This window comes from Protopterus annectens, chromosome 1.part1, assembly GCF_019279795.1.
Source record: "Protopterus annectens isolate FY-2018-M chromosome 1.part1, PAN1.0, whole genome shotgun sequence".
NCBI classification, from domain to species: domain Eukaryota; kingdom Metazoa; phylum Chordata; order Ceratodontiformes; family Protopteridae; genus Protopterus; species Protopterus annectens.
In genome coordinates, this window is record NC_056726.1 from 43,495,737 (window position 1) to 43,513,144 (window position 17,408).

At 36.5% G+C, this 17,408-nt stretch overlaps 1 protein-coding gene across 4 annotated transcripts in view; it reads right to left on the bottom strand.

The window, feature by feature from the left end:
• ARHGEF10 (Rho guanine nucleotide exchange factor 10) overlaps nt 1-17,408 on the bottom strand; it is a 2,254,368-nt gene that overhangs the window by 1,268,598 nt on the left and 968,362 nt on the right. For all 4 annotated transcript variants that reach the window (XM_044073505.1, XM_044073484.1, XM_044073499.1 and 1 more), the window contains one exon: nt 12,489-12,605. In XM_044073505.1, the coding sequence (XP_043929440.1) occupies nt 12,489-12,605 (117 nt within the window). The remainder of the gene's footprint in view (nt 1-12,488; nt 12,606-17,408) is intronic.

Consider the following 17,408-nt stretch of genomic DNA (forward strand, 5'->3'; position numbering starts at 1 on the left):
AAAAAAGGGATACACTTTTAAAATTTCTGCTACATGTAATGCTAAACATGTGGCATATCTTGCACATTGCTTGAAATGTTTTAAATTCTATGTTGAGAAAACTGATAGGGCACTTAAAGATCGAATCAGAGAACATATTTATCATATCAACAGAAGGGATAAAGTTAGTGCACTTTCTAAGCATGTCAGTGACAATGATGATGGACATATTTTTAAGTTTATTGTGATAGGAAGGGTTAATGAAAATATGAGAGGTGGAGATGTCCACAATAAAACTGAGGCCTTAGAAGCCAAATGGATTGTTAGACTGAAAGCAGACTGTGGGCATGGTTTAAATGACCATATACCCCTGAAGCCTATTTTAAAGAAGAGACCACTTTTTCGACTAAAAAGTTTTTCATGTGTGTTTATACTTTAAGTATTAGTCTTTAATATATGCATTTTTAATATATATATTTGTTAACACTTTTAATAAAGTTTCATGTGTATTTTCGGTACATTATTATGTATGCTTTTATATTTGTACTACTTTCTTTAAGGAAATGTGTATGTGGCTTTAAGTAAAAATATCATGTGATCAGTCACTGGCTGTTTTTGCAGCACTTCTAGAGTATAAAATGATGCTTAAATGAAACATTGTTACACCCGACGAAGTGGTCTACACACTTATGAAAGTGCTAGTGTTTTGTGTTTGGATGTTGTCTGTTCTGGAATAAACTACTTAGAAACTGGAATCTGCAGCCTGCTCCTGGTCCTTCTTTGGTTTGTTTACATAATATTATGTATTTTTTTTGCCATTCTCTTTAAAGACCTGCATCCAAAATCCTTCCTCACCCCAATTTTATCATCATCCCTTTTCATTCTGATTTATAGCTATCTAGTTTTGTTACATATATGAGCCTTAACTCCATAGCTCTAAATTATATCTTCAAGTCAGGTAATCTTAAATCACCTTGTTCTATGGGGAGAATCAACTTATTCCAGTCTACACTTCCAAAATAAATTCCTTAAACTCTTTATTATCATACACAACTTCAACTCTGGTTGATAAAACATATGCCACAGTTGCATATAAAACAAAAGGAACTAAAAACACTTACTAACCATATCCAGAGTCAAAAGCTTCCAGCTTCTTAGTTTTTGTACTATATTTTGTTTAGTCTCTTCCAACACATCCTTACCTCCCACAGCATAATCCTTTTCAATCTGTATACATAAATACTGCATCTTGTCACGGCCTTATAAATACAGGTATTGAATCAACCACAGTTGCATATAAAACAAAAGGAACTAAAAACACTTACTAACCATATCCAGAGTCAAAAGCTTCCAGCTTCTTAGTTTTTGTACTATATTTTGTTTAGTCTCTTCTACACATCCTTACCTCCCACAGCATAATCCTTTTCAATCTGTATACATAAATACTGTCATGGCCTCATAAATACAGGTATTGAATCAAAGCATGTGTGGGTACATAGTTTATCACTATAGCCTTCGTTTTATCTTTATTTATTTTATATCCTGAAAACTTTTTAAACTGTCTAAAAATGTTCCACAAACATGAAATGTCCTTTTCTGTACTTACCAAGTACAATAATAATAAGTGAAATAGGTCTAGTGGGATCAGTGCTATAATCAGTTAACAAATTCAAAAGAAAATAAATAAAAATAAACAAAATAGTATCCTCTGGAAATACAGCTAAATTATCTTTATTACCATACCAGTTACATCCTTGAATTTGTGAGTGCCTTATTTTCTTTGCTAATTACTCTAAATATAAAACAAATGACAAATGGGAAACAGGATACCCCTGCATGTTTCCTCAGTTTAAACACAGCTGGACAGCAATCCTCCCATCTTAATTCTTGCATCTGAACCTTCATATATCCTCATTATTCACCCTAATATTCTATCAGAGAACACAAATGGTGCCACTGCCTTAATTAGAAAATACCAGCTGAATGTATTTTCTCAGCATCAAAACCCACCAAAAATAGCAACATTTTCTTACATTCTACTTCCCTGTGGATCACCATTGTTTTTCTAATGTTATTAAAAGTTTGTCTCTCTTCCACAAAACCACACTGATCCATACCTATCAATTTTGGCAACACTTTTGCATTCTCTTAGCTAGTACAGACATAAAACATTTATAAGCATGATTTAAAATTGAAATGTGTCAGTATGAAGCTGTGTTTGGTGAATTTGTACCACCTTTGGGTAATACAGCCACCAAAGGCATACCTAGTTCGACTAGCACCCAGTGCCGGTCACACAAAGTTGCTCCACACCTCAGCTCTTGAAGAGAAGAGCTAAAAAAAGGACTTCTGTAGGCTGCCAGTTGGCTTCCTCCACTATAGTACCAATCCTCACTCCACCCCCCGCAAAGAACGGAGCCAATCAGGTCCTGTTTCTGCTCCCTGCCCCTCCTCCTTCCTCATATTTTATTGCTACAGTTTAGACTACACATGAAGTGCTTCACTACTCAGGTTTGACCCCAAATGCAATACCAGTTTTTAAACTGCCAATATGCATTAAAAAGGGATCAGGATTGGCCTTCTGTTCCCCCTAACATTTTGCACCTGGGACAGTTCTCCTCTGCACCCTACCCTAGCTATGCTTCTGACAGCCACCACAGCTTCTTCCAAAATGCTGGTACCCCCCCCCCCCTTAAAATACTGTGAAGCAAAACTTTCCAGATCTTTATCCCTTTCTTCGTTGTCAACTGCCAGACTTCTACAGGAATATCATCTGTTAATGGAGGCTTCCCTGTTAATTGATTATCTCTTCTTCATAACTATATATTGTTGAATCTCATAGTCCTCTAACAGTGGCATAATTAAGTCTTCCATAAATATTTCCATTTGTGCCTTTCCTAGGTTTCAGCATTCCTCTGCTTTATACAAACTTTCATAACATTTCTGAGATATCTCTAATAACTCTATAGAACCTCTGGTTATTTTTCTTCACATAGGCTGGTAACTATCTTTTCTACTTTCTGTTGCCGAAGTTGTTGTGGTAGATGTCATCGTGTTCTGGAGTTGTTATCAAACATACCTGCTTAACAGCAATCTTTCTAAATGTATGCATATTGTACAAATACGCCTTTATTTTACCCTTAGCACTATGAACTTGCTCCTCTTCCAAGTCTGTGAAATTCCTTTACTCTGCAATACTTTTACTTTTCAACCCCTCTAAATAATTCATACTTCTTCTTTTTCATATCTGTTTTCCTCTTATTTCGATTTCATTTTAAACTCCATTTTAATGTTACCCCACTTACTAGATATCCCTTCTGAAGAAATGTCTGTCTTCCCTAATGACACTTGAATAATTTCTACTATCTGTTCCTTTAATTCCTCTCCTTTTAACAGATAAGTTGGAACGTGCCAGGGTCTCATGTCTACTTTATTTCCCTGCATATTTATCTTACTTTTTATTGTTATATGACCTGATGTGTAGCAAAGCTTTTGATTAAATACAGATGCTCATAGGTTCATAAAAGTTACTAGATTAATGACCCTAGAGCCCTTACAAGCCTAGCCATCTTTATCCTGAGTTGTCCCAGTTGTCAGTGGTTAGGTGAGTGATGTTCGCAGTGATAAGAGTCTATGGTAGTTAATAACAACTTCCTCTGTCCAGGACAGACATGGGCACCACCCAGAAGTGAATTTGTGGTCACCCATCCATTGATCTAGGGTATGTTTGAAGAGGGTCGTAGAGGAGCTCTGTTTCATGTAAATTGGAAGCTTGTTCCAGAGAAATGGCAGTCTCTAGGAGATGTATCTATCTCTCAAGAAATACCTGTTCATATCAGAGGCTTGTTTAAGAACCCTGGAGCAAGTGACAATCATACAGTTTGATTTACAAATGTGCAGCATTTCCATCAGGGCCGAGTCAATGACTACTCTGTAAGCCAGGCACAGGTCAACTCTCGTAGGAGACAGAATACAGTGACATGGCTTTCAGTCTTTCTGCGTAATACTTTTATTATGTACCCTGTAATTTCTTGGTGAGAAACCTCTGTGGTCTCGCCAGCTGTTGCAGGTGTCTGGTAAGGTCCATGCATGGTACTCAATTATTGGTCTGATGATGGCCGAGTATAATGGAATCATAACATCCTTAGATCTAGATGCGATCTAACGATATGCTGTGAAACATAATTTTTATCCAGTCTAGCCCAATTATTGTTTGAGTCCCTGCAAGTGAATTTATATATTTCATACCAAATATTCTTATATATTTCTACAGAATTCAGTCTGCCTTCTTTATTTATATTTCCTTTCTAGGTCCCCTTGATACATCCTCACTATTACAAATCCAGTCTCAAGTCCCACCTAAAAATAATATCCCCTGCTAAAAACATTGTGGTGGAATATAAATATATGGCAGTGTGTCTTCTTCCCCCCACTGCCAATAATCCCTTACTAATACCTACTACCACAACTCTACAGCTATTGTCTTTTTTCCTATGTTATCACTGTTGGAGCCCCTCTCACAATCATTCTTACTTCTTATTCCTTTGCCCTTGATATTCTTCTACATGTTCACCCTGACAGCCTTTCTTTATCAAACTGACAAATTCATTTTTTTCCAAATTTGTCTCCTGTAACATTACTATTTGCAAATTACACTTCTTAACATAATCAAATACTCTTTGCTTGTTTGTCTAACAATGTAAGGCCATTTATATTTGTAATACAGATAAAGCAACCATTCTGATAAAAGGCTATTACTTTCACATATTCAATATGGTAGTTCTTTTGAGTATACTGTATGTTTCCAGATTAAAACTTAATGTACAAACTAATGCTTGCCAGGCTGATCCTGCATGCAATTGTAGCTTCTTATCTCTGTTTGTACCCATGTCACATTCCCATATTTTTTTGTTTCAAAAACACTCAAGATACAAAAATGTAAAAATATTTTTAATCTCCCAACCCTTTCTATAACTACATACACATTCCAAAAATGCAGTTGCCCAAATTTACAGTGGTACACGCAGGCATTACCTATTCTAAAATTAAGTTAAATCTTGCTGAATGCATATATTCAAGTCGGTGTTCACATTACACAAATACTGTCTGTCCCTGTGTCCTTGACCTATCTCTATTCCCCTTCCAGATCTGAAAAACAACTTGCATTTTAGCCTTAAGGAAAAAGTATTCTGGCTACCCTTAAATAAATACACTAAGTCATGCACTGTTATATTAATGCACTGAAGTACTAAGGCTGATGGATAATGAACTACTTCTTCACTTCCTACACTTTTAGACTTCATTTATTTTCACTGCCTACCAGTTTTCATTTAAATGCTAATTAGTAAAAATAAAATAAACTCCAGCAAGGCTAGAACTTCCACTGAATAAGCTCCCAAACCTCTTGTAGCAGAAGCACATGGGATATATGCAAATGATCGTTATGAACATCAGGTGTTCTAACTAATTGGTGATTCTGAATGCCCATGACTTGTTTTGTTGTTTGCATAGACAATTTCAGGCCAATAAAGCCAAAACCCACAAGCTGTGGATATGCATATTTCAGCCTTTTTATGACCTCATCAACACAGCACAAGCAGAATGTTTGAATAAGCATTAGAAACACAGGGCTGTTATACCCAGCTGATGTCCATTATCATTAGGGTCACTGCAAAAATATCCAAAACAACAAACTAAAACAGTAAGTGAGAAGGTCACTGAAAAACAGATCAGTAAAAGCAAAATTAAAACCTCAGCAAAGCTAGAATTTCCACTGAGTGACCTCCCAAACCTCTTGTATCAGAGGCACATGGGATATATGCAAATTATCCTTATGAACATCAGGTGTTTCAGCTAATTGGCGATGCAGTGACCCTAATGAAAATGGACATCAGCTGGGTATAACAGCCCTGTATTTCTAATGCTTATTCAAATACTCTGCTTGTGCTGTGCTGATGATGTCATAACAAGGCTGAAATATTCATGTCCACAGGTAGTGGGGTTTGGCTTTATTAGCTTGAAATTGTCAATCAAAATGACGAAACAAGTCATGGGCATTCAGAATCACTTCTCACTTATATGCTAATTATAATGTTTCTTGAACTTATAACTCGAGACACATTGCTCACACCTTTCCTGGTTCTTTGCACGTGTAGACTCATTGTCTCCAACTGTAGGCATTTGCTAATGAAAGAAATAACAGCTATCATGACTAACTGCTTGCACCAGTTTTACTCCTCTTCAATTTAAAAGCAGGTATGGACAGAATATATAGAGATAATACCTTTGCAAATGCTGGAAAGAAATATCATTTCATGCTTTTCATCTTTTCTCTTTTTTCTCTAACCTGTTTGCTTAGAAAACAAATAAAAACTAATTTCTTGTAGCTTAAACTAAAATCATTAATCTAGACTACCTATATAAAAAAGAGGAAATCATTATATCTTAATACACATATAATATGATCAACCTTTCTCATGTCTAAAGTGAATGGGTGGTGCAGTGGTGCAGCGGTTAGTGTTGTCGCCTCACAACAAGAGGTTCTCCGGTTTGATTCACGGCTGGGATACCTTTTGTGTGGAGTCTGCATGTCCTCCCCATGTTCACATGGATTTCCTCCAGGTGCTCCAGTTTCCTCCCACATTCCAAAGACATGCACCTTGAGCATTTCTCCCCGGGCCTCCGCTGAAAATAGGCTCTGTCAGAGTCAGACTTTCACAGTCAAAAAATGTTAACTAAATAAGTCTAATGGAAATTGAACCTTACAGTCCTTCCATTTATGCACTAATTCCACAATACTGCTGGTCTTATTCCTCATCAGCTCAACTGCCTACACAGGCATTAGTTCAAATCCAATGAACTTCTGATTCTTATAGTCAATTCCTAGGCTTTCTTTGCTGTAGTTCAAACATTTTTTTGGAACAATGGAAAGGTTATCACTGACAAACACTTTCTGCGGGCATTGTTATAATCAGAAGAAGGAAAGGCAGACCCCCCCACCCCACACTTGCTGCATCACTCTGTTGGTTAAATGAATTTCATTGCTCCTTAGCCTGTTCTGCATCTAAAGCATTTATGATTCTTTAGGAAAAATATTCTGCAGACAGCTGAATATAACAACTTGAATCTCATACCTGACTCAACACCTCCGGACTGCAGGAATAAACTTGCTTTTTATATGCGTGGGGTACAGCAAATAATTATTTCCCACAAACCCTCTAGTGTCCACAGTGTTTAATACTTTTTCTTTCTTCCACAATCTTTACAGAAACAGATCTTTACTAATATGGGTTTTAGCTGCTTTCTCATGGTCAGATTCAGAGACTGCACATGATGTGCTCTCTCGATTAAAAAATCTTGCTGTGGAACAACAGTACAGCTACTTATTTTGTACTTTCATTAAATTAATGCATTCTACTCTGTCCAGTTTCTCTGGTACAGCAGAAAATGTCACATTTTCTTTCTGTGATTTTTCTACTATTTTTTTTAAACAGATCTTCTTGTGAAGCTTCATATTCAGTCTTGTCTTTCATTTCAGCTTCTGATTTCTGCAGTTTTAACAGCTACTTAATGATTCTTCTATTCTTTCCATCCCTTAGTCATTTTAATTTATGCATTTCAAGACTGCATTTGATGTGTTTTAATTTTAAATCACTAGAAGCTATTTCCTGTACTTGGCTGTCCAGCTGCAATGTTCTTCCTAGCCAGTGTTTACTTCTCCTTTTCTAGTTGATTTTATCTTTCTGTCTCCAAAATTCTCCTTTTCCTGGCATCCAGGCAGTGGTGTAACTATCCACTAACTGAATCTTACTTAGATTTTTAACTTTTGCTGGCTTTTTCTACCATTTCAGGTTTCACACTGGGAGTCATAAAATACCAGGATTTGCAGGCAGAAATGACAGCAATGTGGAAGAAGGGTATCCAGACAGTTCTAATAGTAGTAGGAGCAATGCGTCTCATAAAAAGGAGCTCACAATCATACTTACATGTGTTACGGATACATGTAACTCTTTATGAATTGCATAAGAAGTTAATACTAGGCACATTGTAGGTGCTGTAAAGAGCACTTCTGGCTAACATCAAAGATGGAAACAATACTAATTTCAAAAAATTTAATCACACTTTGACTTAGGAATGAGGTCCATTCCAGTCATAATATTAGAAACCCAAAAGACTTGGAGAAATTAAAAAATGAAGAGCTCTAATCAACCTGCTGCGTGGAGTACAACGATCTTTGAAGTCCAAGCTTCCCATATTTTTTATCACTGTCCATCAGTGGTAGTAATGCCACTCTATCAACACCTAACAAATTCTTTGTAAAGTACAATCACTGTGCCACCTTTCCTTTTACGTAGTCCAGTAAGTTCGTACATTGCTCTCCTTCTAGTACTCCAATCAGAAATTTTTCTTCCAAACTTTATCATTTATTACAATTAACTGTTATTTCACATATTCCACTGTCCAACTGTTTCATATGCCTTATTACGAATGTCTTCTAACTGTTGCTAAATCAGTAGCACGGCAATTTGTTCGTCTTGTAAAACCTCAATAGCCTCGGTGTCAGCCACTTCCAATGTCACATGTGACTGGTCAAGAGTTCAGACACTGTCACAAATCATGCTTAATCTCTCTGAGAACCCTTGCTGTTTTTTTTTTCTAGCTACCTTTTTATTACACCACAACCTTTCATCCTTAGTTACACATCCTACTTTACGTTTCCCATCTCCTACACAAAATTAGAATTTTCTGCAACATTTTCCATACCCTTCATCATCAGTCACTACAGACTACCTTCACATACTATTTATTTCAAATTCTGCCATTGATAATTTAACTGAAAATATATAAACTTATTTATAAGCAATATACTCAGCAAATCAGTAAGAAAACCAACTTCATGAATTATCATCAGACTTCATCAGCTGCAATCTATATTAACGATATGACTTGTGGGGTTGCTACACAGTTACCATAAAGTCCATACTACCACAAAAATCCAAGTCCATACAAGTTCTAGTGAATGTGTTTAGCTGAAAGTGAAACCTAGTGACCACATATATCATCAACATGACTCACATGTTACCCTTTTTGCCTTGCAGTGAATGATGTTTTTAGCATCATGTGCCTTCTAAAGAATGAGAAAGGTTTTAATAAAACCTTACCACCAGTGATATCTGCTAGTTTTCAAAAGGATGGTACATGTTTGACTCTCCACCTTGAGTTTTGTGAGTTGTACAAGATTTGCAGCCATTTCTTAGGGATCACGTATTTTGGGGCAAGATAATAAATAAACTCTAAAAAACAGTGGACATGACAAGCAGACCTTAATGTCCGTACTATACACAGCTTTAGTCAAAAGGGCATTTCTCATTTTATAGCTTTCAAAAGTTATAAAGAAAATCATCTCCTTCAATTCATATGAAAACAGTTTCACAAAGATCAGCTGGGGACGATTCTTTTCATAAAATGGACACTCTCACCCTGCTCAAGTGTTTTTTTTTTTTTGGCACAACAGGGAATGGAAGCTTCTACCCACATTTTCTATCCACCAAATCCATAAGCTTATTTTCAAAAAATGTCATTTTTGCCTCAGCCCCTGAGATCTTATACAGAGGCTGTTCACATTCTCTTGTTTTACAAATGGACTGATCCACAGGTCAGGTGGTTCTGAAATGATTCACACCTCCTTTGATATCCATTTTTTTCCTGTCTTTTTGGGCATTCAGAGCTCTGGCTGACCTCATATTTTTCTTCTAATTCCCAATTCACACAATTGTATTGCACAAATGGGCACAAAAGTATTTTTTACATCCCCCTTGTTTAAGAGATGGTAGCTACACCACATCACCTGCCCAAACTGAATCCAAACCAAAAATCCCAAAGTTTATAGCTTTTCACTTTTAACAGTTGATTACTGATTAATGTATTTGCTCTTTTCTGTACTGTACATTAATAAATGATTTATATTTAATTTGTATAACCATTCTCATGAAGTAAAGTATTTTGCCTTGGAACTCTGAATGTATAGTAGGCATAATGCACTTTAATTAAATATTCCTCATACTCTGATTCATAGATTGTTAATAGGCTAACAACCCAAGAAGCCTTACTAAGCCTAGTCAAGTTTTCCTGAAAGAATAATGACATGATTTTCCAAAGAACATTGATGGTCAGGTATTTATAAGCTACCTCTGTGCATAAGGGACATGGGTTCTAGGTCAAAGATTTCTTTAAATACTGGACATGTGGTGATCGAAGAACTGTTCATCATCGGCCTAGGTTCCTAGATATTTTCAGAGGGGTATTGCCAATTCGATTTTTGTTATTTTTATTTACTTTTGCATTTGTTTTCTGGGGTAGAGCACTGATTTCCATGGACTTTTTTTCTCCAGACTCAGCATGGGAGCAGTGTCTGGTTACATGACTTGCTCAGAGTCACATAGTTTGGTAATGGATGATGGGGGAATCAAACCTGGCACCAATGGACTAGAGGAAACAGCTCAATAACACCTCCTTGATCCTCTAAGCCAACAGCTAGACAGTTGTTGTTAAAATGTATTACAGAATAAAGAAAAATAGTAAAAGAAAAATGGATTTGGCAGTGAACAAAAGGATTTAAAATGGAGGAAAACAGGGTTAGTTTCTTGGGTAAGTTCTCAAAGTATGCAGAAGATAGAATAGAGGGGATATACATTTCTCTTTGAGGATTAAAAAAATCTCTGCAATATGACTAATGGCAAAGACCATGTAGCTAAAATGGGAAAGCACTTCACAAAACTGGATGAATGATTACTAATGACAGCTTAGGTTCAGTGTGAAGAAGTGAAAGGTAACATATTGGGGGGCAATAGCAATCCAAAGTGAAACTACTTAATGAGAAATGAGCAATCAGCATCAAAAAGGGAACTGACCTTTGTATTATTACAGTGTCAAATGCTATACAGGTGAGCAAACAATAGGTAGTAAAGAAAGCTGGGTGGATTGGTCATTTAATAAGGAGAAGCACCACCAGTAGGACAAGGGAAACAATTCCTGCATTCAGACAGATAACTGACACCTGTGGTACTACTTGTGGTTTGAAAGACACTATTTATTGCAAAGACAATGCTAGAAATAAGGATGTGTAATTAAGGATAATGTGTACACTAAATGAAACCACAACAGAAAGTAAACTACAGCTACTGGAGAAGATATTTGTTGTTGAAATTTGTTTTACAAATGTGGCATGAAGTTGGAATGCCACAGAATTCAGTGACCTTGCCAAATTTCAATCATTTACACAATCATCCATGATTTTGTGTGGGTACTACAGCATTTACTCACGGTTGGTCTGGTTTGGTCATGAGGGCAAAGCCCAAGTTATTAAACAAAGCTAAACTGTGAGTAAATCTTGGGATACCCATACAAAGTCATGGATTACTGCTACTATACAATAAAATCATTTAAGACAGACATTTCTTACCTTTCTTACATAATGTGACTGTGTAACAGCATTATAGTGTTCTTCTGCCTTCCATGGCCAATACTAATACATCGGGCTCATACAGCCATGCATACATCGGGCTCATACGGCTGTGCATACATCGGGCTCATACGGCTGTGCATACATCTGGCTCATACGGCTGTGCATACATCGAGCTCATACAGCCATGCATACATCAGGCTCATACGGCCGTGCATACATCAGGCTCATAAGGCCCCATGCTTGCACAGTACATTATTTACATTATTTATTTATTTATCATTTGTTAAGCACCCCACACAAGAATAAAACCAGAGAACTACTGGTGAAAACACTAACCGCTGCACCACTACGCCATCATCAAGTAGTGCTAGAAGCTAAATAAAGTAGGGTTTTCTTTCAACTTCGTCCCTCTGTCCCTCTTTTTTTTTTTAATTCAAAGCATTAGATTGTAATGTCTATCATTACTGACTGATGGAAATCCTGAATGATGTAAACATTTTACAAGTGACAGGGAAGGGATAAGAGGAAAATGAAGGACATTCTACAAATCTCTAGAAAGTTGACAGGTATGATTATTGTAGTGCCGGTAAGCATACCGCTCAGCTGTGTACAGTTTTGCAGAATGTCCTTGCTTGTTTTCATATTTTACCTTGTCCCTCATAAAATATGATATTAAAACAAAAAAAAACCCTCACTTTAATATATGGCAGGATGGAGTTAAGCAGCATATTCTAATAGATTATGCTTTAGTGGCCAGACTTTTTTCTGTTGGTATAGTCCCAACTTACAATAGGCATACTGATTTCTCTTCTGAATAGAACTTACCTTTTATTGTCTAATTGTGTTTTTACAAAACAGCAGTGTCCTTTACAAAGCAGTGTTCTCACTACCAGAAAAGTTTAGCACATTCCAAAAATACAGTTATCCAAAAAATGATCTGTTTCTTGTCAGTGTGAATGTACTGTGTCTGCTAGGCTGCTGTCATGCTGAATGCAGTTCTTACTGACCAACCATTTTGGATGACAAGTGTGTAATTATTACTTACTTTCAGAAACTCCAGGAATGTGGGCTTAGTAGTACAAGTCTTCTTTATCAGTCCCACTGCTGTACTGAAGTTATTCACATATTCACTATATGCATCCAACACCATTGATTTAGAAAACTGTAAAACAAAATAGAGTCAGAACATAAACAGATTAGTGTACACCAGCATACAAAGTCAAATGCGTGTGAAAACACATTACAAAAAAGATGACACTCCACGAAGCATGGCAACGATTCTTAAAGTTCTGTAAAAATATATGTATATGATATACCTTTGAATGTTCGATGGCAACATCTTCAAAACTATTGCCGTGAACTGAAAAGCGTGAAATTCTGGAACCGCGAAAACCGAAGCACTGAACTCCAAAATCTCGCCCCCTTTTTGATCAATGGTAGCGCTTGTTTTGGTGGTGGAGCGATCGGAAATGTCAAAAGTTGATATTAATTCAACATTTCAGGAAGTCGGTGCTTCAGTTTTCATGTAAACGATTTGCGGATTTGCACATTGGACGAATGTGCTTTCACACATTCAAAGGTAAACCATATATATATATATGTATATGTATATATATATATATATATATATATATATATATATATATATATATATATACATACATATGTGTGTGTGTGTATGTATATATGTATGTATATATATATATATATATATATATATATATATATATATATATATGTGTGTGTGTGTGTGTGTGTATGTGTGTGTATATACATATATATATATATATATATATATATATATATATATATATATATATATATATATATATATATATATATATATATATACACACGTATACACATATACACAGATACACACACAAGCATATCAGGAAATGTCAAAAAACACAAAGGTCAGTCTTTACATAGCCAAAAGAAAAACATCAACTCCGCAATTACCATTTCATAGCTTGTTATAGAACATTCTCTCTGTCTACTTCAGAGCATGACAGCCTTAACACATTAACTGAAATCCCGTTAAACTCAGCACCCTTCTGCTGGGAAGTTTCAACTATCCATTAATACACTAACTGATCTACAATGCCAATGGCTGACATGCCCAATGTTTCCTTAACGTTATAAATCCTAACTCTCTTTCACAAATAGTTAACCATCCAGCTATGGGTCTCCAATATCATTAATGTAGTCCAAACAAATATGGCCACTTCTTGCACATCTCCATATGTAGTCTACAGGTACCCTGAGTATGGAACGGCGACTCCATGCAGTAGTGCAAAAACACGAGTTTATTCAGCAGACAAGACGCACATTAACGCTGTACGCACACTACGTTTTTGTTTCAATTATTTCTTCAGATGAGGGCTGAATCCTATCAGAATGCTTTTATAATGCCTCTAGTACAAAAATTCCATCAATTAACCCCTTCGGTTTCCCCAGTTTTCCAGCGTAGTGTATACACAAAGAGCAATTTGTTTCCGGTTCAGTAATAATAGTCATCCATCTTTAAACAGAAATACAAGCTAGTTATTCATCCTACATGCAACTAAACGCATCTGAAGAAGTAATTGAAATGAAAATGTAGTGTATGTACAGCGTTAATGTGCGTCTTGTCTGCTGAATAAACTCGTGCTTTTGCACTACTGCATGGAGTCTCCATTCCATATTCAGGGTACCTGTGGACTTCTTAGTGATTTTTAGTGCCTTGGTGTACTTTTTGTTTTTTTTTACATCTCATCCACATGTATCATCCAGCATTTTTAAATCAGACCATACACTAGTGATACTTTCCTTTAAAAGTTTTGGTACATCCTCTGCAAATACCTTTGTGTTTAGGAACTTCATGACAGTAAAACTTCGTCAGTTACTTGATTACCCAAACAAATTCCTTTGTAATCCTCCTCTTTTAGATCCAGTTGTTAAAGATGTTGCCTATGACTCTTACTTCTACTCCCACTTAAATGGTGGTATTGATTAGGCAGTCCATATCTGCATCAAATATAAAAACAAACCTCCATGGTGGAATGCCAGTATAGGTAAATTATATAACAAGAGAAAAAAGTTGCTAAATGTTTATGACGTCTCATCCTACCTACCTCAAGAGCATACTTAAGCAAACTAGTACAGAGATTTAGGGAACCATTAGGACACTCAAAACTGAGTATAAACTTAAAAAAATCACTAAACCAAAACTAATAAATATTTCTTTAACTATGTCAGGAAGTTAAGAACTAACACCTAACAATGATCAGAGCTAGTCCACTATAATATCGCACAGTGTGACCCAATGAAAACACCTAATATCGTAAATGACAAATTTAGTGCATATTTTGCTCCACTAACAGTAATAGCTATACCACAAATTCCATAATTTATCCATCCCCCTTAATTACTATAGAACAAATTCTCTCAGCCCTTTCAAAAACTAAGAATACTTCATCCATGGGAACTGACAACATACCAGGTTGCCTGATTATCCGTGCCAAATATGGCCTTTCTGAGACCCTATTTAACCTCTTTAATCTAAGCCTCTCCAATGGTTACATTCCTGAAGCCTGGAAAACAGCCAGTGTAGTGCTCTTGCATATGTTCAGAAAGACTTTTATCCAACTCAGATTTCCAAAGGCATCTCCACTACATCCATAGAAGTCTTAATTTCCTTTTACTTGAATCTCATGAAACCCATTAATGATTGTACCTTTGTCATGTATTTGTCTAAAGCTATCATCAACTTGAGAGACCTCAGAGATTCATAATTAAAGTGATCAATGGCCTCAAAACCTTAGTTATCAGGAAATACCATTAGCCTTCTCTCTGTACACAGTTTCTTATAAACTCCTCCATGGAGATCTATGTCTAGGCTTTCAAACAATGAAAGACCCATCCCTGTTTGACCTCCTTTTCCTTCATAGAACAAATGGTACCTCAAATACCTAGTTAAAGGAATTAAACCTTCATCAGCACTTGAAATGAAACATGCTGGCATGATAGCTTTATCTACCAATGATCCTTCACCTCTGGAATAAACTTTCACTACATGTCAAGCAGAGTACTACCTTTGTCACCTTCAAGGTAAACCTAGATATTTGGATGGACAGCCTCAAATTCTACTCATCTGTTCTCCCTTACCCTGCATGAGGCTGGAGTGAACTTTTGAATATATTTTTTTATCTAGTCTTACAATGGTCTGCAGACTGATTGCCTAGTTCACCTTTGAACCTATAAATGTCAACTGCTTGCACTTAAACATTAAACACAGTTCCAACCATAATAAAAACAGCCTTGCATCATGAAAAAAAAAAAATTCCTCCATCATTCCTCAATGTGGACGATTCACTCCTATACCCTCTTACTTATGTATACTAACTTTATGGTTGCACAACTATCACAAAAGGGCAGTCAGCCACACAATCAAAATCTACTCCTATCTGCCACTCAAAGACATAGTTGACCAAAAATGACATTGCATTTTACAGATGAGAAAATGACAGCATGCCTTATACCTACATATACATATGCAATCCCAGGCTTAGCATATGTAATTAACAAGAAGTGGGGGTAGGGGGGCCTGCTCCTCCGCTGCAAAAACAGAGAGTTGTCTTATTTTTTTTTTTTAGTTTTCAAAGTTACGGAACTTCAATCATATGGTCGTGACCATATGCAGTTCTATGTTCTGTAATTTTAAGGTAGCAACATAGATTCGCATACATACACACACATACAGATGCATAGATATATCTACCTGAGAACATCAAAATCTTACAACACCGACAGCGAAATAACCAACACCAGAACACTGAAAATGCAGAAACCCAAAAATTTACAAGTCCGACATACCATAACCCCGAAAGAACACAAAATTGGCATATAATCTCATCTGAAGTCACTACGACAGCAAAACAAGTATCTTAGTGGTATATATGCACATTAAATACTAACCAGGATATCCTAATAACCAATTAGTTGTAACTGCTAACACTAATCGCACCTGAATCCTTAAAAGTAAACTTCAGCAAGTCAGTAGTGTGCTATGCACCGAAGATAACACGGCGGAATTTGAACTAGTAGCTCCAGGAGTGCTAGGAAACATGTATAAGACAGTAAAATCGCAAAAGGGGAAGGACATATTGGTAACAGAATGTTACCTGTACCTTTTAGAAAGGACCCGACACAGGAAGAGATACTGGGGATGTAAATATAAAAGCACTGAGACTTGTAAAGGCAGAGATGTAACCACCTTAATGCCGAACGGCAATAAACCTGAGAAATCAGTTGCTCACAACCATGCTGCAGATTCGGGTGATCTACAGAGGTACGTAGTTTGTAGTGATTTGAAAACTAGAGCTGCTTTAAATAGGGACACACCATGTCTAATAGTAGAAGATGCACTAGCTTCAACTTCTCTAGACACAATACACTGTGTTCCACATAGATGAGCCCTATTACAGCAGGTGAACCATATCAGACGTCAAAAGTGTGGACTGAGTAACAGAGAGAAGTTGACACTATTAAACATCGATTTCACTGGTGATTTTATCAGTAAAGCGGTGTCAGATGCTGCCACTGAAACTACTGTTGTGGTGTTTACCACAGTAAATGATTTGCATGACTTGAGCCGTGATACTATCTGGATCATGGATGGTACATTCTTTGCAAAGGGTGTAACTGTTCGCCAATTATATAGCATTCATGCATTGGTGAAATATGGAACACCTAGTAAATCTATACCTACTATATGCGTTCATGTCTAAAAAGTCATTAAAGGCGGTACAATTATCTGTGGCACAGCATATTTTTCTTGCTGACAGATAACTTGCAACTCAGATTTGTACTCTGTGATTTTGAAATAGCTGCACTGAAAAGTATCAGACTCAGCATTCCTGGTGTGTGGTCGAAGGGGTGTTTATTTCACTTTAGCCAGAATATCTGGCGTAAAGTACAGTCA